Source organism: Schistocerca serialis, chromosome 2, assembly GCF_023864345.2.
Source record: "Schistocerca serialis cubense isolate TAMUIC-IGC-003099 chromosome 2, iqSchSeri2.2, whole genome shotgun sequence".
Classification (NCBI taxonomy): Eukaryota; Metazoa; Arthropoda; class Insecta; order Orthoptera; family Acrididae; genus Schistocerca; species Schistocerca serialis.
In genome coordinates, this window is record NC_064639.1 from 704308749 (window position 1) to 704331233 (window position 22485).

General features: G+C 41.1%; 1 protein-coding gene across 1 annotated transcript in view; it reads left to right on the forward strand.

The window, feature by feature from the left end:
* LOC126455671 (odorant receptor Or2-like) overlaps positions 1-22485 on the forward strand; it is a 141433-nt gene that overhangs the window by 114587 nt on the left and 4361 nt on the right. The window contains exon 7 of the mRNA XM_050091442.1: positions 1890-2045. Coding sequence (XP_049947399.1) covers positions 1890-2045 — 156 coding nt within the window. The remainder of the gene's footprint in view (positions 1-1889; positions 2046-22485) is intronic.

The window sequence follows — 22485 nt, forward strand, 5'->3', positions numbered from 1 at the left end:
GACGATTTGTGGGTAAAGAGAACGAGTGCAAAAAATATGTCATCGTCCCGTAATATCTCTTGTGCCCATTGGCATAACTGTACAAGACGTTCAAAGTCGTCGCCATGCAATTCCTGGTGCATAGAAATATGGTACGGGTGCAATCGATGTTTATGTAGCATTCTCAACACCAACGTCTTTGAGATTCCAGATTCTCGCGCAATTTGTCTGCTGCTGATGTGCGGATTAGCTGCGACAGCAGCTAAAACACCTACTTGGGCATCATCATTTGTTGCAGGTCGTGGTTGACGTTTCACATGTGGCTGAACACTTCGTGTTTCCTCAAATAACGTAACTATCCGGCGAACGGTCCGGACACTTGGATGATGTCGTCCAGGATACCGAGCAGCGTACATAACACACGGTCGTTGGGCATTTTGATCACAATAGCCATACATCAACACGACATCGATCTTTTCCGCAATTGGTAAACGGTCCATTTTAACACGGGTTATGTATCACGAAGTAGATACCGTCCGCACTGACGGAATGTTACGTGATACCACGTACTTATACGTTTTTGACTATTACAGCGCCATCTATTACAAAGCGAAAAAAGTGGTCCAACTAAAACATTCATATTTCTTTACGTACTGCACGAATATGTAATGAAAAATGGCGGATCCTATTTTAAAAAAACCCAGTTGATATCCGTTTGACCTACGGCAGCGCTATCTAGTAGGCCAACCATAGCGCCATCTGGTTTCCCCCTTCAAGCTAGACAAGTTTCGTTCTTTGTAGTTTTTTCGTTTGATGCTTATTTCGTGAGATATTTGGCCCGGTGACTATCAATGGACCACCCTGTATACAATTGTACTTTGATGTTGCCACGTATGCGTTTGTACTGTAATTTGGTACCTGTAGCATTGGAGATGGTCACTCAGTTACCGAAATGTAAGTCTGCTGCAATAAACCAAGTTGCGAGTGAAAGCAATTCCCCCCCCCCCCCTTCCATCCTATTTTTTCCCCACCTACGCTCTCTCTGCCCCCCTTCTCTCCTCCGAGTCCTTTTGAATTCCGTCCTCTGCCTTTTCCCATTCCCTCTCGCGTCTGCCCTGTCCCTCCCCCCCTTATGAGTCCCTCCTTTGGTCCCCCCCCCCTTTTCGTTTTTCTCCGCCTCCCTCCGTGTTTTCCCCCTCATCTGTCCAGGTCTCCCCCCCCCCCCCCCCCCCCCCTTCTGCCCTTGGCTAGGGTGTGTCATCTTTGTGCCGACATTTTCGTACAGTGTTTACAGTGAGTGTTCATTGTTGTGTGTTTTCGGAAGTGTTGCGAACGGACATCATACTGTCGCTGGGTGTGATTTTTATATCTCTTGCAAATAGAAACCAGACTGTTGCCACGTTTTTTAATTGTCTGTCTACTATGTTCCTTGTCTGCTTCCTGTGTATTTTATTAGGTTTGCCAACCCTTTGCTTTATGTTTTAACTTTCCACAATTTTCCTCCGTTTTACAATTTAAGTCACCGTTTTATCGCCTGCTTTTATTGTTTCTTATCTTCTTCTTACGTTTTAAAAAGTCTGTAGGCTGCAGAGCAGCGTACTAAGCTGCTGCCAGCCCGACCCCTTCGGGGGGAATCGAAATTCAATAAAGGAAAAAAAAAAGCAATTCCATCTTTTCCAACTAAAATAAGTACGGTCGCTGAGCAGCTTCAGGTTCCAATGGAGTCAATTTCTGAAAAATCTATGGATGTAGTACATTCCATTTTGAATTTGTTACATGCCTTCTTTGCGGTGTTGTAATTTTCAGTGCACAGTGGATTGTGTGTTTGTAGACCGGGTGTTTGTTTTCTGCGCTGGTGTTGGTGTGTTGTGCAGTGCGTGTAGCTAGTGAGGGCGGCGGTGTGTCTGCAGAGCGGGCGCGTGCAGCAGGCGCTGTACGGCAGCGGGTGGGCGGCGCGGGGCGGCGCCTTCAGCAGCGGCGTGCTCATCATGATGGCCAGGGCGCAGCGGCCACTCTGCCTGCGCGCCGCCCACGTCCTCCCCGTCTCGCTGCAGACCTTCACCAAGGTCAGCCCAGGCCGCGCCGGGATAACTCGGTCACCCCTGCCCGCCGGAGCGCACGAAACTGGACGTCAGCCGCTAAGCGCAGCAACTGGCTCTGAGCACTACGGGACTTAACAGCGGAGGTCACCAGTCCCCTAGAATCTACTACTGGACTCCCAGGAAAGTTTCCAACACAGACCGTTTGAAGCGTTACTCCCCCCTGGACAGAAGTCGGCATTGTGTCTTTTGTATTCAATCCCGATGCAATTTCTGTGTTTCATCGTTAATGTGAAGGTCCAAGGGTCACAGTAAACCTGCAGTGGTGCAACATAATCTACTACTGGACTCCCAGGATAGGTTCCAAGCACAGACCGTTTGAAGCGTTACTCCCCCTGGACAGAAGTATTCAATCCCGATACTTAAACCTAACTTAAACCTAACTAACCTAAGGACATCACACACATCCATGCCCAAGGCAGGATTCGAACCTGCGACCGTAGCGGTCGCGCTGTTCCAAACTGTAGGGCCTAGAACCGCCCGGCCACCCCGGCGGGCTAAGCGGAGCAGTGAAGCTCGTTTTACACGATCGACTTTCTGGTTAAAACCGACTACTCGAAGTGAGTGGGCCTTTCCCGTCTGCGTGTAAATCAGCAACCAACCACATCGCGAGAGTGCTTATGGCATCAGTGATCTATACATTGTGTCGAGTGTGGAGTTCTAGATTTCCGAGTATGCTGCACACTGTGCATGTGCACAGACAAGGGCTTATGGAGGTATCTGCTAACATCGGAAGTTAACCTATTCTGGACGAGCTCACTCCAATTACAGAAATAGATTTTGTGCTCCCGTGTCTTCTTAATCTTTCTTTACGTTGACTGCTTTGCTTCGGTGACGCACTGAAAAGTTACACGAGGTTCTGGTAGTTTATCCTTCTAGTGTTCTCCTACAAGAGAGAGGAAATATGTCAAACCAAAAAAGTATATACGTTTTACAGATAAAAAGTCTACACCATGCATAAATAAGAGCGGAAATATATTAATGTGTTTTAAAGAAAATTATTTCGCTACTCAAAAAGTCAGAAACATTTGACAAGACAGTTTATTAATTCTCACTCAGCAAGAAAACAAGGCACAACGGATGAAGCAAAGAGGCGCTGTTTACTACGTTCTCGATACTGCTTGATGTATTAGTAAGTGTGTATTTTCTCTGGCAAATAAATGTATTTGTTCCGAAATGTTTGTACAACACGTTTCTCATACTGTCAGTTCTCAAAAAATGTAAAGAATTTACGGTCTAAGGCGCTGCAGTCGTGGACTGTGCGGCTGGTCCCGGCGGAGGTTCGAGTCCTCCCTTGGGCATGAGTGTGTGCGTTTGTCCTAAGGATAATTTACGTTGAGTAGTGTGTAAGCTTAGGGACTGATGACCTTAGCAGTTAAGTCCCATAAGATTTCACAAACATTTGAACATTTTTTTTTTTTGTAAAGGATTTACTACACGCTTTGTGAGAAACTCTTCCACTATGAATCCTACTTTGGTTATCAATAAATTCTATTATCAATGCTTATTCTAATTTTTGTTACTATATTCTGAGTTTTTCGTAAAAACGATAGTCCTCATAATCTCATTTAAAATTCTCAGATCCCAAACCGCACAGCATACGGTTTTCTTGATACACGAAATTATACCGCTGACGTGGAAACAAAAATGACCAGTCGAAACAGACGAGACACACTACAGGAATAAAATGTCAGGGACGCTGCCGCAGACTCTCTTGTTTCCAGTAGTCAACTGAGGCAAGAAAGTCGATCGTGTAAAAGGGTCTTCTCCAGACCACCATTCCGCGACCATTCGGACCTCTCAGTGGCCCAACACTTTCCCCTGTAGCATGACAGCTGAAAGAAATTAGTAACTCATTATTATGAAACAAAATTATTACAATAATGGTAATGTGTAAAGAAATGCTTAAAACATAACGTTTTTTTTACACTACGCAGTTAGAATGCACGAAATTGTGTTACACACAACACATTATGAAACAGAATTCAGCAGGATTCTCAAATTTTGCGGTGGATGATAATCTAAACAACCTGAAAGCTGGAAATTTTGTGATAAGTCCTATGGGACCAAATTGCTGAGGTCATCGGTACCTAGGCTGACACATTACTTAAGCTAACTTAAACTAATTTACGCTAAGGACAAAACACACGCCCATGTCCGAGGGAGGACTCGAACCTCCGACGGGGGGAGCCGCGCGAACCGTGCGGAGGCGCCCTAGACCGCACGGCTACTCCGCGCGCGACAAAAAACCTGGTTTGTATCAGGCATGCATCAGTACTTTAGAAAACATTGACAAAGAGAATTGATTATGTAGTAGTGACTACCTTTACCCTATTGCTTCTCTAGTGCAGACTAACATCGTAATCATTCTGCAGAACTAAATGTGAAAATCTTCTCACAGAGTTCTTCCAACCTCGGTGGACAGCTAATGTACCTGTTCCACCGACCTTTTTGGGATCACCAGGTGAACAAGTAACTTGCCCTGGTACGATACTCAAACGCTTCTTTCACAATGAACACTCCAAGAATCTAACAATAATACAGATTTTTATCCCACGCTGGAAAACTTCTTTCAATAATTTTTCCACCTGGTCATACGTTAGTATACCGCATTTCGATGTTGTCGCGAGGACATTTGGGGCCTCAAGAAGAGATTCTTGATATCACTCTCCAAACCGGGGGAGGGGGGGGGACACAGTGTGAAAAATAGTTTTTTACGCTGTGTCCGAAGACAAGCAACCTGTTCATCTGGTGGTCGAAAAGACTCGATGGAACAGCTACGGCTCTTAATGATTTTGGGAGATTTTCAGGTCTAGCTCTGTCGAATGATTACTATGTCAGTCTCCGCTTGAGAAACAATATAATAAAGCTTCAGGCACTACTACCTTATCAGATATCTTCGCCAAGGTTTTCCACTGCCTGAAATATGCCTCATACAGATCAGGATATTTGGAGGATTTCCCGCCACAATTTGAGAATCCTGTTGAATTTTGATTTATATGGTTTGTGTGTATGATGTGAAGAAATTTCGTTCGTTGTACCTGCATGGTGTAAAAAAGACTATATTTTAAGCATTTCTTACAGCTAAAACAAAAAAACGCGATTGTAAAACGTAAAATAGCAATTAAAACATAAAACAAAAACAAGTAAAATAAATAATTAGAATATCATTGAATGATTACATATTTCAATTGGGTATGTCGAAAATACTCCGACAGCACATTATGTACAGTTTATTTTGCAAAAATGGCATTTCAGAAAGAAGCTTTATTACACATGGATGTATGTGACGTGATAGGTTCTTTAATTCAAGTTGGAACAAAAGTTTTCATTTTTCAGAATAACTTAATGGTTTTGGGATATTTTGCAGAATTTCAAATTATTACAAAAGTTAATTATACAGTTTTCAAGAAAGTTAATTAAATTTTGACTTTGTATGAAACTCATTTTTTATGTATCATGATTTCGAAGATATTCCCGCTAAACCTAATATGCCAAATTATTTTTAGGGGTGTGTTTTACCTCACACTAGTGAAATTGGGACAAAGCGAAAAAATAGGTATTACTTTATTTTGACCCCTCTACATATCCGCAAATTTTTTATTAAGATCGTTTATTTACACTTGAGCATGTTCGCTTGTGAGTGTTGTATTACCTCCCCTATTGTTACTTTGTTGTAATGCACTATTGATTCTTGGTCTCCACTTTAGCCAAGTCGTATTTTTCTCTTTTTCGGATTTCTCGTTGCACTTTATCTGTAGCAGCCGTATTCACCTGAACTTTCCCTCGTTATTTGTCATTTCTCTTCGCAATCGATGGTCCGCTGTTGACGGCCCCAGACCGGTTGCTCCAGTCTCATCTTCTCTCTCTCTCTCTCTCTCTCTCTCTCTGTCTCTCTCTCTCTCTTTTTTTCCATCAACACCGATAACTTGAGAACCAAAGCGCGCTCTTCACTCGTCATATAACTTGAACCATAGGAACAGGCAACTGAATGAATGCAGTTTCATAGGCTTTCAAATAACTTCCCGTGTCGCACTGGCACTAAACAAAGCTATACATATTCGCGTAGTGTCCAGACAGATTTAATGCTGGAGACTTGTTGATTAGTAAAATGTAGCACATAATTTAATGTTATCAATTTTGGGGCTGCGAAGTAATACGTTTTACAACCTGATAAAGAGAGCATTGTCTCTCGAATATACAATATTGTTAAAGTGTGTGTAGGACAGAAATACGGCTGAATAAAAATTTCACAAAATTTCAATCTCCAACGTTCTCCTCAAAGTGTGAAAATATTTTGTTGAGACCTACCAACATACGGAGAAATGGTCATTGTAATAAAACATGAGAAATCGGAGCTCACACAGAAAGACTTAAGTCTCCGTTTTTCCCGTGCGCATATAGAGGGTAGTTTGTTGTTGTTGTGGCCTTCAGTCCTGAGACTGGTTTGATGCAACTCTCCATACTATTCTATCCTGTGCAAGCTTCTTCATCTCCCAGTACCTACCGCAGCCTACATCCTTCTGAATCTGCTTAGTGTATTCATCTCTTGGTCTCCCTCTACGATTTTTACCCTCCATGCTGCCCTCCAGTACCAAATTGGTGATCCCTTGATGCCTCAGAACATGTCCTACCAACCGATCCCTTCGTCTAGTCAAGTTGTGCCACAAACTCCTCTTCTCTCCAATTCTATTCAATACCTCCTCATTAGTTATGTGATCTACCCATCTAATCTTCAGCATTCTTCTGTAGCAACACATTTCGAAAGCTTCTATTCTCTTGTTGTCTAAACTATTTATCGTCCATGTTTCACTTCCATACATGGCTACACTCCATACAAATACTTTCAGAAACGACTTCCTGACACTTAAAACAATACTCGATGTTAACAAATTTCTCTTTTTCAGAAACGCTTTCCTTGCCATTGCCAGTCTACATTTTATATCCTCTCTGCTTCGATCATCGTCAGTTATTTTGCTCCCCAAATAGCAAAACTCCTTTACTACTTTAAGTGTCTCATTTCCTAATCTAATTCTCTCAGGGTAGTAAAGCAGAGAAATAGTGTGATAGTGGTTCGATGAATCCTTTGCCAAGCACTTAATTGCGGGTTTCAGAGTAGTCATGTAGATGTAGATGAACGCTACCTGTTTTTATTCTCAATGTAGCATGTTATCCTGGGCAGACACCCTACCAAGGCCACTACTAATTGTGTTGCACGAGATGAACCCGAACCCCACCGACAAAATTTCAGAAGGATTGAAGCTGAAGTAGAGAATTAAAGTTTGTGTTAAGATCTGGACTTCAAAGCAAGTCTCTTACTTACTACGCAGATACGCTATCTACTGCACCACCCTGACCGTGTAGCTAACAGACTTGCATGTAATATCCTAGTCCAATGCCCTCCCTAACACAGACATCATTTCACGCTTCAGCCCATCTTGATTTTCCCATCTTTAAGTCATCAGTATTCTGTGGAGCTGTGTTGTACATGATGCCAGAGTGGTGTATTGGGTAGCATAGCTGTCTAGTAAGCTGGAGACCTGCCTTCATATCTCAACCTTGGCACAAATTTTAGTTCATTACTTCAGCTTCTACCTTTATCGAAAATAAAGTTGAGACTCGGTATGTCTCCAGGAAAATGTAATTACATCAGATAAAAATTTCGGAAGTTGTCAAGCGATATTTTCTGAGTGGTGTAAGACACCCTTGGTTTTTGGTTGTTCATTACACAATATTAATGTAATAATGATATATTCCGTTTCATACCCAGTTTTTTTTCGTGAAACTACTTTCACAATAGTGAAAAAGTATGTAATATCCAGTCAGCAAGATGTACAGTGTAAAACACAGTGTAGTTCAACAACCCTGAGATGCTAAAATATTGTCATGCTGTTGTCGTCACAGAGGCAGCAGATTAACGTGCCGCTCCTCCATTGCATTCAGTGAACTCACACACATATAGGCCAACACTTCATCAGCAAACTTATCCATACTGGATTGTATCACTGATCGACAGAACCCTCCATGTACTGTTCAGCGGAAGGAAAACAAATTCCGAAGCCTGCACAACGCCCTTCCTCAGGGCGCCGTCCTGGCCCCACTTTTGTTCAACATCTACACGTTGGGCGTTCCAACTACAATGTTCCGAAAGTTCATGTATGCAGATGATATCTCTATAGCCACACAAACCGTGACGTGAGCTTAACTCAAACAGAGGACACACTCATTCAAGACCTACAAATGATAAATCAATATTTTTTTTAAAAAAGGGACTTGAACCAAATCCGAATAAAACGGAATTTTCGGCCTTACATACCAGACAGACCAAATAACTGACAGCCCTACTCCGAAGGATCTATCTTAAGGCACAATCCATATCCTAAATATCTAGGAGTAACGCTCGATCGAATTTTTTTGTACAAACAACATCAAGAAAATGCCTCAGCTAAAGTAAAAACCAGGCCAAACATAATCCAAAAGTTACTAAATACTCATGTAGAGCTGATATCAACACGTTGAGAACCAACAGCATCTCATTGATTTTCTCTGACGCTGAGTATTGTGCCCCTGTTTGGATCAATAGCTAACACACAACTCTTATTGACCCCCCAAGTCAGCTAATCAATGAGATTAGTTACGGGGCAACCAGTGGCTACCGTTCTGAGCAACATAGCCCCGACCCAGACCACACGTCTTGCTGCTATAAAATTTCAGCTTCAAAAGTTCTCTGAGCCAGCACTACATATTCACGCAGATTCTATTCAACTTACCAACGAATATGTGGAATTAAGACTGAAATCAAGAAAGGCTCCAGAGAGAACTGCAACACACTATAGAAACTTTACTACAGACGAGCATTGGCGATCACAATGGAGATAAGAAGACAAAAACTGCGACCTCATAAAAGACACGACAATCATAAAGTCACCAGTTTCGACCATAGTAGGAGGGCATGGTGCAATCTCAGCACAATCGGCACTGGACAGGGAATATGCAATGAATTACTGTTCCAATGAGGAATGGCCAAAAATCTTTCTTTTGCAAAATGTGAAGCCAAAGAACCAACAATTTTCCACATAGCCTTCGAGTGCCTAAGTACCTGCTTTGAAGGATCGCTGCCAGAAATACTCGACTTTTCGCTTGCAGCACTGGATTGGCAGAAAAGGTGTAATATATGTTTATGATATATTTGGGACCATTTTTTAAACTTTAAATTTCTCGTTGTACCCATATTTTACCATGTTTGTACAGTTCCTGTCCGTCTATATGTAGTGTAAGGAACTACCGGTTTCGACTCACTGTAAATCATCTTCGGACCGTACCACGTAATCTAGAGTACAATAGAATAGAAGGAAACAAGTAACATAATAAACATTGACTTAACAATAAATTCTACAATGTTATACCCCTCGATGCTGTGTGGAGACGCTGGCATTGAACAGGAATTGTCGATACCACCCACTGATGTCAACTGGTGACTATGTCGCGTTGTCACGGAGTTAAATAGTAGAAGTTCCGCCCCTTGCCTGTCACCCTATGCCCTACGTCATCTTTAGCCAGAGGATACAACGTATACAATACATGTCAGACAGCATGATTATAAACTTCAGTACTCTGATACGGATTATCGTAAGTTGTATTTAAATAGCAATTTGTGTGTTATACAGTTAAACTTTCATGTAATATAACGTGAAAAAGTATAATTGACCAGCCAATAGTATCAGTTAACACGTTACTGCACTTGCCTCTGCTAGATTTGGTGTATACCAAAGATAGGCTGCAGGGCGCCACCGGTTACCTAGCGACGTGAACGATGCCATACTCCGTGATTACCTGGATGTTGAACTTCAGCTGTCTCATTGCGTCAGCCATGAATGCTCATATCTCGTTCCTTGTCAAACTACAACATGGCTGCTAGCAAATGTCACTAGAACACGAAAAGAAAATACTTTTCGATTCCACTCCCATATCTGCCTATTACATCACATGTTGACATAAAGTTCAAAACAAGAAATCAGTCAGCAGTTTTTTGTCTCGTACAGACCGATGGAAATTTGTTTGCCAAACTACAACATGGCGGACGATGCAGAGCACACGAATCTACAGACTCGCTGCGGTTCAATACTCAGAGACCAGACTTCTACATCCAGGTGTTATAGACATCACTGACCGTACTGCATTCGGTTCGATCATGTTTCATCATTTTTGCGTTTGTTGGAAGCCATACTTCAGCGATAAGCGTTAACATTGCATCCCGTTTTTTACAGGATCTAGCATTAACAGTAATACACATACTTGAATAATATATACACGGTGCTGCGTAGTTACAGTTTGAAATTTATTACATACAGTTGTTTGAAAAAATTTTCTACATTGGGGCTAAAATACGTAGAAAGTAGCCAAAAAATACGTACTGCATACCAAATGGCAAAAACCAACAGTTTTAAAATTAAAATAGCAGATTCATTAGTTATTACATTGCAGAAAACATATCTTAATGCCAAACATAATGAGAAGAAATGTACATGTATAAACTATACGGGCAACATGCCAGACAAAAAAGTAGATTATTCAAACACACCCATCTCACTGTGGTCTCCTCCGTTGACAATATTTCACACTCTTACGGATATATTGAAGATAACCACAAAATTTGCACAATGCCCCTAAAGACTACTGCTAAATACGCTAGAAGAAATTTAAATTTTCATACGGTATAAGAAAGATCGGTCAATATTACTAAATGAACAAACAGATTTCAAAGAAAGATATTTTTCAGTCAGAATGATGACTTCTGTAAAAAAAAATTGCTTGTTCCTTTTATATATTTTGCTATATCTTTACGATCACATATTTCATGAAATATTTTTAGACTTTGGCTACCTCCTATGTATTTTACCCCTAATAAAAACTTTTTCAAACACCTGTACGTAATTAAATTCCGAACAGTGACAACACAGCATTGTGTTGTTAATGTGTCAACATTACTGATAATGCTGGACGGTGTGTAACACGGCATGCCATTTTAACGCTCGTCGCTGAAGGACGACTTTCAGCCAACGCAAAAATAATCAAACGTGCCCGAACCGAATGCAGAATGGTAGCGCCATAACATCGTTGATCGCTCTCGGTAAGTCGTTCATGTCGCTAGGTAAGCAGCGGCGTCCTGCAGCCTATCTTTCGTATACACCAAATCTAGCAGAGGCAAGTGCAGTAACGTCAAGACTTCTGGTCAGGTGACTACAGGGTTATAAACACAAAATCAAATAGGGGTAATGCAGGAGTAGGTTTAATAATGAATAGGAAAATAGGAATGCGGGTAAGCTACTACAAACAGCATAGTGAACGCATTATTGTGGCCAAGATAGATACGAAGCCCACGCCTACTACAGTAGTACAAGTTTATATGCCAACTAGCTCTGCAGATGACGAAGAAATTGAAGAAATGTATGATGAAATAAAAGAAATTATTCAGATTGTGAAGGGAGACGAAAATTTAATAGTCATGGGTGACTGGAATTCGAGTGTAGGAAATGGGAGAGAGGGAAACATAGTAGGTGAATATGGACTGGGGGACAGAAATGAAAGAGGAAGCCGCCTGATCGAATTTTGCACAGAGCACAACATAATCATAACTAACACTTGGTTTAAGAATCATGAAAGAAGGTTGTATACCTGGAAGAACCCTGGAGATACTAAAAGGTATCAGATAGATTATATAATGGTAAGACAGAGATTTAGGAACCAGGTTTTAAATTGTAAGACATTTCCAGGGGCAGATGTGGACTCTGACCACAATCTATTGGTTATGACCTGTAGATTAAAACTGAAGAAACTGCAAAAAGGTGGGAATTTAAGGAGATGGGACCTGGATAAACTAAAAGAACCAGAGGTTGTACAGAGATTCAGGGAGAGCATAAGGGAACCATTGACAGGAATGGGGGAAAGAAATACAGTAGAAAAAGAATGTGTAGCTTTGAGGGATGAAGTAGTGAAGGCAGCAGAGGATCAAGTAGGTAAAAAGACGAGGGCTAGTAGAAATCCTTGGGTAACAGAAGAAATATTGAATTTAATTGATGAAAGGAGAAAATATAAAAATGCAGTAAGTGAAGCAGGCACAAAGGAATACAAACGTCTCAAAAATGAGATCGACAGGAAGTGCAAAATGGCTAAGCAGGGATGGCTAGAGGACAAATGTAAGGATGTAGAGGCCTGTCTCACTAGGGGTAAGATAGATACCGCCTACAGGAAAATTAAAGAGACCTTTGGAGATAAGAGAACGACTTGTATGAATATCAAGAGCTCAGATGGAAACCCAGTTCTAAGGAAAGAAGGGAAAGCAGAAAGGTGGAAGGAGTGTATAGAGGGTCTATACAAGGGCGATGTACTTGAGGACAATATTATGGAAATGGAAGAGGATGTAGATGAAGATGAAATGGGAGATATGATACTGCGTGAAGAGTTTGACAGAGCACTGAAAGACCTGAGTCAAAACAAGGCCCCCGGAGTAGACAATATTCCATTGGAACTACTGACGGCCGTGGGAGAGCCAGTCCTGACAAAACTCTACCATCTGGTGAGCAAGATGTATGAAACAGGCGAAATACCCTCAGACTTCAAGAAGAATATAATAATTCCAATCCCAAAGAAAGCAGGTGTTGACAGATGTGAAAATTACCGAACTATCAGTTTAATAAGTCACAGCTGCAAAATACTAACACGAATTCTTTACAGACGAATGGAAAAACTAGTAGAAGCCAACCTCGGGGAAGATCAGTTTGGATTCCGTAGAAACACTGGAACACGTGAGGCAATACTGACCTTACGACTTATCTTAGAAGAAAGATTAAGGAAAGGCAAACCTACCTTTCTAGCATTTGTAGACTTAGAGAAAGCTTTTGACAATGTTGACTGGAATACTCTCTTTCAAATTCTAAAGGTGGCAGGGGTAAAATACAGGGAGCGAAAGGCTATTTACAATTTGTACAGAAACCAGATGGCAGTTATAAGAGTCGAGGGACATGAAAGGGAAGCAGTGGTTGGGAAGGGAGTAAGACAGGGTTGTAGCCTCTCCCCGATGTTGTTCAATCTGTATATTGAGCAAGCAGTAAAGGAAACAAAAGAAAAATTCGGAGTAGGCATTAAAATTCATGGAGAAGAAATAAAAACTTTGAGGTTCGCCGATGACATTGTAATTCTGTCAGAGACAGCAAAGGACTTGGAAGAGCAGTTGAATGGAATGGACAGTGTCTTGAAAGGAGGATATAAGATGAACATCAACAAAAGCAAAACAAGGATAATGGAATGTAGTCTGATTAAGTCGGGTGATGCTGAGGGAATTAGATTAGGAAATGAGGCACTTAAAGTAGTAAAGGAGTTTTGCTATTTGGGGAGCAAAATAACTGATGATGGTCGAAGTAGAGAGGATATAAAATGTAGGCTGGCAATGGCAAGGAAAGCGTTTCTGAAGAAGAGAAATTTGTTAACATCCAGTATTGATTTAAGTGTCAGGAAGTCATTTCTGAAAGTATTCGTATGGAGTGTAGCCATGTATGGAAGTGAAACATGGACGATAAATACTTTGGACAAGAAGAGAATAGAAGCTTTCGAAATGTGTTGCTACAGAAGAATGCTGAAGATTAGATGGGTAGATCACATAACTAATGAGGAAGTATTGAACAGGATTGGGGAGAAGAGAAGTTTGTGGCACAACTTGACCAGAAGAAGGGATCGGTTGGTAGGACATGTTCTGAGGCATCAAGGGATCACCAATTTAGTATTGGAGGGCAGCGTGGAGGGTAAAAATCGTAGAGGGAGACCAAGAGATGAATACACTAAGCAGATTCAGAAAGATGTAGGTTGCAGTAGGTACTGGGAGATGAAAAAGCTTGCACAGGATAGAGTAGCATGGAGAGCTGCATCAAACCAGTCTCAGGACTGAAGACCACAACAGTACTGAATCTCATATTCATGCTGTCTAACATGTATTGTATACGTTGTATCCTATTGGCTAAAGATGACGTAGTCGTCGTAAGGCATAGGGCGAGAGGCGAGGGGCGGGGCGACTGCTATTTAACTCCGTGACAATGCGACGTAGTCAGCAGTCAACATCAGTGGGTGGCATCGACAGTTCCTGTTCAATGCTAGCGTCTCCACACAGCATCGAGGGGTATAACATTGTAGAATTTATTGTTAACTCAATGTTTATTATGTTACTTGTTCCCTTCTATTCTCTTGTACTCGAAATTACGGAGTATGGCCCGAAGGTAATCCTATCGGGTTAGAAGCGGTCACCGCTTATGGACAAAAGTATTTTTATGCAATCAAGACTATTCTATGTAATATTTTATCACTGTTCATTGTGGTCACTGCTATGCTGAATATGTTCACAAATATTATGTATTATCAAGACTGTTCTATATAACAATTTATCATTGTTCATTGTGGTAGTTTACAAAGCCAATCTATATGAACCGTCCGCGTGATGCTGAGGTACTCTCGTCTCAGGCGTCAAGTGCATCCCAGTGACAGTCTCCAAGATTAAGGAGCTGTTACAACGTTTGTGGGCCATCTGACCTCAGGAGACGATATAACGGCCTTATGACACACTTTCGAACCGAACCAGTGCATGCATCCTGTGCTGCTGATTTCACAGAGGACTTGCAGGCTAGCATGCTGATTCCGTCGGCGAACTGCTAGATGTTCTTTGCCAGATGAGCTGTGATGGACCTGCTGAGCTCTATGGCACGGGAATTGGAACTGTTAAGCATTGCAACGCAGTGTAGTGATAGGAACTGCGTGCTGCTTGTTCCAGGTGATAGCTGACGCGCAAGAGCCCGTTATACTGGCGACCTCTGTAATACGCGGCTCGAGTTGCTAGTGGCCTCGCTCCGCCTGACGAGTATGCTGCCCCGTGCAACCGGCGTTGCTAAGGCAAGGCTAGCTTGCAGTGGAGTTGCGACTTGCGGGCACAACAGTTACCAATCTGAATTACTTTCACTAACAAGCGCATCCCGCCAGTATATTTCTTTCAAGCACCAGAACACCAATATTTGGGTGAAATAAATCCTCATATCTGTGGATTTCAGCAAGCACTTATTATCACGGTATGGGCGGTCATCATCGATGATGATTCGAATAAATCGCCGATCGGAGTGGCCGAGTGGTTCTAGGCGCTACAGTCTGGAACAGCGCGACCACAACGGTCACAGGTTCGAATCCTGCCTCGGGCATGGATGAGTGTGATGTCCTTAGGTTGGTTAGGTTTAAGTAGTTTTAAGTTCTAGGGGACTGATAACCTTAGAAGTTAAGTCCCATAGTGCTCGGAGCCATTTGAACCATTTTTTGATTCGAATAAATCACGCATTCTTCCCCCTCACCTAATGACTTTCCTCTCAGAACCATTTTTTGATTCGAATAAATCACGCATTCTTCCCCCTCACCTAATGACTTTCCTCTCATAAGCACTGGATGATCTCTGGAGAGGTGCACCACTGAACATAAGAGAAAAAAAAATTATTTTTAACAAAATGCTGAAGCGGTAAATATGGCACCTATCATTCGAGACCAACGTAACGCAATTTCTAGAAAGGTTAATGGACAGACGTGGACGGAAACCCTTAGCTGCTTAATATTTTGCTGGAATTAGCACCCGTGGTTGGGGGATAGCATTTCTGAGTAGCAATCAAAATGTTGTGGGTCCTGGGATTGATACCAGCCACTGCACAAATTTTACATAAAAAATAACAAGAATGACGGCCGAAGACTTTCTGTATAAGGCGTCTCCCTCGTTCTCCCAAGGGCCTTGTCGATGAGCGGACAGAGTTTCAGGGCAACCTCATGCCCTTCGCGGGGGAGATTGTCCCGAAAAGTTGGAAGAATCAGCAGTGATCAGTGGCATGAAGATGCAGAATGCAATGGAAACTTCTTCATTAATGACACTTAACGTTTATCCACAGGACATGTTTGTAATCGAAAAGTGTCATAATGATCTCCGATGGCAAAATATTCTCCCTTTCGGAAGTCCGAGAGGGAACTACCAAGGGGGAGGCAACAATGAAAAAAGACTGAATAATCAACGAAAGGGTAGTATTCAACAAATCTGAGGACGGAATGTCGGGAGTTTGAACGATGTAGGAAAACTAGAAAATCCGAAAGGGGAAATACAAAGGCTCAGTCTAGGTCAAAGAAGTGAAATGGAGAGAAAACATGGATTTATGGTCAGACGAATATAGGGTAAGATCAACAGCAGCAGAAAATGTTGTAACGAGAGTGAGTAGTTATGAATAGGAAAATAGGGCAGAGAGTGAGTTACTGCAAACTGGTGATAGAGTTTTTCTCATCAGAAGGGACAGAATAGCAATGCCGACAACAACAGTTAAGGCATACATGTGACGTCACAAACAGAAGATGGACAGCAACAGAAAATGTATGGATATATCAAACGAATAACTCAGAATGGAAAGGAAGATGATAGTAGGAGTTAGAGAGGAGGAACGCCAACTGAGATCTGCCGTAAATGACACTAGTAATAGGGAATAAACTGTTCAAAAATCACAAGAGAAGGAGCTATACTTGGAAAAGGCCTGAAGATACGGAACCATTCCAGATGGATTACATTATGGTCATACAAAGATTCCGAAATCAGATATAGTATTCTAAGGCGTACTCAGGAACAGATATAGATTCGAATCACGCGATATTGAGGATTAAGGGTGGACTGGAGTAAAAGAGATCGTTCGGAAGAACCAGTGCGGAAATAAATGGGGTACTGAAGTAGTGAGGAATGATGGCATGCGTTTGAAGTTCTTTAAGGCTCTAAATGCTGCGATTATGACTAACACAGTTGACAGGTCAGCTGAAGGGGAGTGGGTATCGCTGAAAAAAGATTCACAGAAGATGGACCTAGAAACATAGATAGAATAAAGGTAACTGCGAAAAAAACCTTGGGTAACAGAAGAAGTACTTAACTTGATCAACGAGTAAAGGAAGTACAAAAATGTTCAGGGAAAGATAGGAACAAAGCAATATAACTGCCTTAGGAATGAAATAAATTGCAAGTGCAGGGAAGCCAAGGCGAAATGGCTGCAGGAAAATGTGAATAAATAGGAAAAGAAATAGCATTAGAAAAAGTGATTCAGTATACACAAAAGTGAAAACAACCCTTAGTAAAATTGAAATCAAGGGCATCAACATTAAGACTGCGATGCGAATGCCACTGTTAGACGCAGAGGAAAAATAACGGATTTGAAGGTTCATACGGAGTGAAGGGTGTGGAGGGAAGAAATTATAGAAGAAGATATGGGAGAAGTAGTGGAAGGCATAGAGGATCTAGTATTAGAATCAGAATTTAAATGAGTTCTGGAAGATTTGAGATCAAATTAGACAGAAGGGACTGATAACATTCCTTCAAAATTTCTAAAATCATTGGGAAAAGTGTCTACCAAGGACTATTCAAGTTCGTTTATAGAATCTATGAGACTGGAGATATACCATCAGGCTTTCAGAAAATCATTGTCCGCACAGGGTGAAACACATCAATGATAATATTGGATGATGACACTTTAGCCTTAGTGACAGTGAAGAAGATTTACAAGACCTGTTGAGTGGACTGAACAGTCTAATGAGTACAGAATATGGATTGAAATTAAACCAAAGAAGGACGAAAGTAATGAGGAATAGCTGAAATCAGATTACCGATAAAATCAACTTGAAAATGGGTGACCTCAGAGTTGACGGAGTGAAGAAATTTTAGTACCTTGGGGAAGCAAGAAGCACATAACGAACGCAGCTATGAGGACATTTAAAGTAGACTAGCATAGGCAAAGGGAATTATGGGCAAAAGAAGTCTGCTTGTGTCAAATATACGCCTTAATTTGCGAAAAAAATCTGTAAGTTTGGAGCACAGCATTACGTGGTACGAATATGCACCGTGGAAAAACCGGAAAAGAAGACTCGAAGAGTGTGAGATGTGGTGCTACACAAGAATGTTCAAAATTAGGTGGTCTGATAACATAATAAATGGGATGATTATCCGTAGAATCGACGAAGAAATGAACACATGGAAAACAAAACAGTAACAAGAATAAAGAACAGAACGATAGGACACGTGTTATGACATCAGGGAATAACTTGTATTGTAATATAGAATGAAAACTGTGAAGGAAGAAAGAGACTGGAATACATCCAACAAATAATTGAGAACGTAGGGTCTTTGGACTACTCTGAGACGCATCAAACAAGTCAGAAGAGTGATGACATTTGGGAAGGCTGCACGAGGAATATTCGTGACGAGACTTTTGTAAATTCTGAAGTAGGATTAGTTACACACCCAGATATTTAGGATCGAGTGTCAGATATCACAGTGCAAATACGATTTATGAAATTTGTCACTGTTGCCGCCCTGTTGAGAACTTTCAGTAGTTAACTATGTTAAGAAACATGAAAATTAACGCAAGTATGAAATATTTGATTCCAGTTACATTTCCTTTTAACATGTAAACGGACGGTTTCTAGACATATATTCCTAAATAAAATCTTACGCAGTAAATCTCCTGCAATATCTCTAAAAAAAGGTAATAATGATGTCAAGCAGCCTGTATAAATATCTAACTAGAACATGTTGGATATGCAATAATCTTGAGAAGCTATACGTTATACTCCACTACATACAGTAGCAGACAGAGAAAACTACAGTCTGACTATCTGTCATATACCTGCATTTCGTAAACTGCCATGTAATAATGGATACGTAAAAAGATAAGTCTTTAAGATCCCACAAGGGATGGACAGCAACTACAGATGACAAACGTGTTTTACTAGACATCTCCGGGTCTCTGCCAGCTTTCAAAATACGCGAGAGGCAGCAGCCCAGGCAACAGTCCAAATACAATAAACTTCAGACGAGTTACGCCGAAACAAGTACAGGTCGCACAAATGTATACTTCTCGCCTCCACGAACTATAACTGTAATTCTGCACCAAGTAAAACTACAAGAAGCATATTACAGCGGCTCGAAGGGAAAAACAATGTTGAATATACCTACATTTGTAACCGAGTAGACAAATTCTAGTGTTCTAACTTCTAAAGTTTACAGTCTTTTGCGCCACTATAGCATTACGTGTGGAATGGATAAGACTTACCCCGTCAACACATATAGCACAGTCGTCATTTAAATGTTACATAAATAAAGCAAAGGAGGAAGTAGATAAAAATTTTAATATCAATAAAACTGCAAACACAATAGCTAACAATAATGAGATTCACGACTACTTACATTTAGACCAATTGTCGGATAAAATGAACATTCTACTTTGCAATTAATCTGGCCTGAACACAAAATAGCTAAGATGAAAAACGTGAATAATTCCAGAAACAACAATAGTGACTTGTTAATATCAAAATTGGAAACGCGTAACAGAAATTATGGAATTCAGCTACGCACCTTGATTACACATGATGATCAAACTAAGATAGGATACTGGCAGAGGCAAAGAATGCTTACTTAAAAAAAAACAGCTTTTCTCGTTCCAAAAACGTACCTAGAGTTGAGGAAGGAATGCGTGAACTTGTGCGTCCGGATCACAGCACTGTATGAAACTGAATATTGGATCGCTCGGAAACATTGGTGGAAGAAACTGTAAGCATTTGGAATGTCGTGCTGACGAAGCGTGTAAAGTACATGTAGGCGTAAAGAAAGAAGAGAAATTATAACTAATGGGTAGGGACAAAGACAAAGATTAGAGCATGTGAAACATATTTGTCACTGATGTTAAATGTGGAACTAGACACGGACCGTGACAGAAGGCGATTGTCAAACCAAGACAAAGATTGACGACTAACACAGGAACAACCGCATGCGTGGCTCACTCCTGCGCAGTACAAGGCGTGTTCATAACGGTCACCGACGCCTCTTTGTGAGTGTACACGGAATGCTCAGGTCAACAACTGATACCCGTCCATGATTCAAGGCTTCGAATTAACGTTTAACTGCGTGAAATGCTTATCGGCCAGCTGTTCTCCCCTCTTGTAATTCCATTAAGGTTAATTTGTATCGTAGACAAGTGATTTTATGTGAAACCGCAGTTGCTCTTAAATGCAGCTGAACTCTTTATTTGGTGTCGTTTTGCAACAAACGAACAGATGTCACCGTTAACTGGGTCCAGCGTCTTGTGTTTCCTCTTTCAGAGGAGTATATCAAACCAGCTAACTACATACACAGGCATACATTGTTATCGTGATCAAAAACGTGTACATATTGTTTATTTCAATGCAGCATATTTCTCAAACCTTTCCTCACAACCTCATTTTGTTAACACGGTTCAAATGGCTCTGAGCACTATGGGACTTAACATCTGAGCTTATCAGTCCCATAGAACAGACTTCTACATCGAGTTGTTATAGACATCACTGACCGTATCGCATTCTGTTCGACCATGTATGATCATTTTTGCGTTTGTTGGAAGCCATACTTCAGCGACAAGCGTTAACATTGCATGCCGTTTTATACACCATCTAGCATTATCAGTAATACACATACTTTAATAATATATACTACACGGTGCTGTGTAGTTACTGCTTGGAATTTATTACATATTGTTGTTGTTGTTGTGGTCTTCAGTCCTGAGACTGGTTTGATGCAGCTCTCCATGCTACTCTATCCTGTGCAAGCTTCTTCATCTATCAGCAACTACTGCAACCTACATCCTTCTGAATTTGCTTAGTGTATTAACCTCTTGGTCTCCCTCTACGATTACTACCCTCCACACTGCCCTCCAATACTAAATAGGTGATCCCTTGATGCCTCAGAACATGTCCTACCAACCGATCCCTTCTTCTAGTCAAGTTGCGCCACAAATTTCTCTTCTCCCTAATTCTATTCAATACCTCCTCATTAGTTATGTGATCTACCCATCTAATCTTCAGCATTCTTCTGTAGCAACACATTTCGAAAGCTTCTATTCTCTTCTTGTCCAAACTATCGTCCATGTTTCACTTCCATACATGGCCACACTCCATACAAATACTTTCAGAAACGACTTCCTGACACTTAAATCTATACTCGATGTTAACAAATTTCTCTTCTTCAGAAACGCTTTCCTTGCCATTGTCAGTCTACATTTTATATCCTCTCTACTTCGACCATCATCAGTTATTTTGCTCCCCAAATAGCAAAACTCATTTACTACTTTAAGTGTCTCATTTCCTAATCTAATTCCCTGAGCATCACCCGACTTAATTCGACTACATTCCATTATCCTCGTTTTGCTTTTGTTTATGTTCATCTTATATCCTCCTTTCAAGACACTGTCCATCCCGTTCAACTGCTCTTCCAAGTCCTTTGCTGTCTCTGACAGGACAAGAAGTTAAATTTATTAACCCAAAAAATATACAGAGGAAAACAAGATATAGAAACAATGCTTTTAAAAGGTGACATTAATCAATTATATGTAACCAATGCTCGTAATCTTTATATCAGTCAGGTCGCTGAAACAACTGAATTTCTTAACGGAACTATTAACTTCTTAACAAAAGTCGAAAGGCTATGAAAACAGAACTATGAAGTTGTGAGGTATCTTATGCTTTACTGCGAAAATTTTGCAGAAAGCGAGGAAAAAATTACGCTTAATGTGAATGCCAAGAATACTGGAGCATCAGAGGTTCCTCCCAGTTAGGCTACATTTACGTATTGAAGTAGCTGAAACTGCATTGTGCTGACACACATTACTTCCACCTTCAACACATTCCCCAGGAACTATTGCGAAAACCATCACCACTAGTACCGCTACATTCCTATTTTGAAGGGCTCTACGATACCTTTTAACAATGTATTGTTTAATTAAAAATTATAGTTGTTTCAATACCTTGCTTTGGTACTAAAGAAAAAGTTTCGAGCATTTACCACGAAGGAAACTGATCAGGCAGTTCCGTACTGATATTTGCTGGAAACCTTGTACAAATACATGGAATGGTTCTTGAAATATCTCATTGTTTATTACCTACTCGATGTGTTCTATGCTTCGTGTTCGTTAAATGGCTGAAATTTCGAAGATTTTAGAGTTAGTAACGAACGCAAGTGATTCACGGATATATGCCGGGTTGGAATTCGAGCATTCGATAGCTGTTCCCGCCATCACCATCGGGAATGAAAGTAAAGACGGAGTCTTTCGCGGTGGCATGCTTCAGTAAAATCTCCTCGGCTTACAAGAAGCGTCAGTTGGAATAAAACACTCAAGCTTTCGATAGCTCGACATAAAAGTTTTCTGGGTATGGTACCGCGTCATAATGCATAAAACTACTGCTGCTGGAGAAAAACCAACGATTCGGCCACGGTTGCAGCGGCCTTCTTTTGGGTCTTGACCCAAAAGAAGGCCGCTGCAACCGTGGCTGAAACGTTGACCCAGAAGAA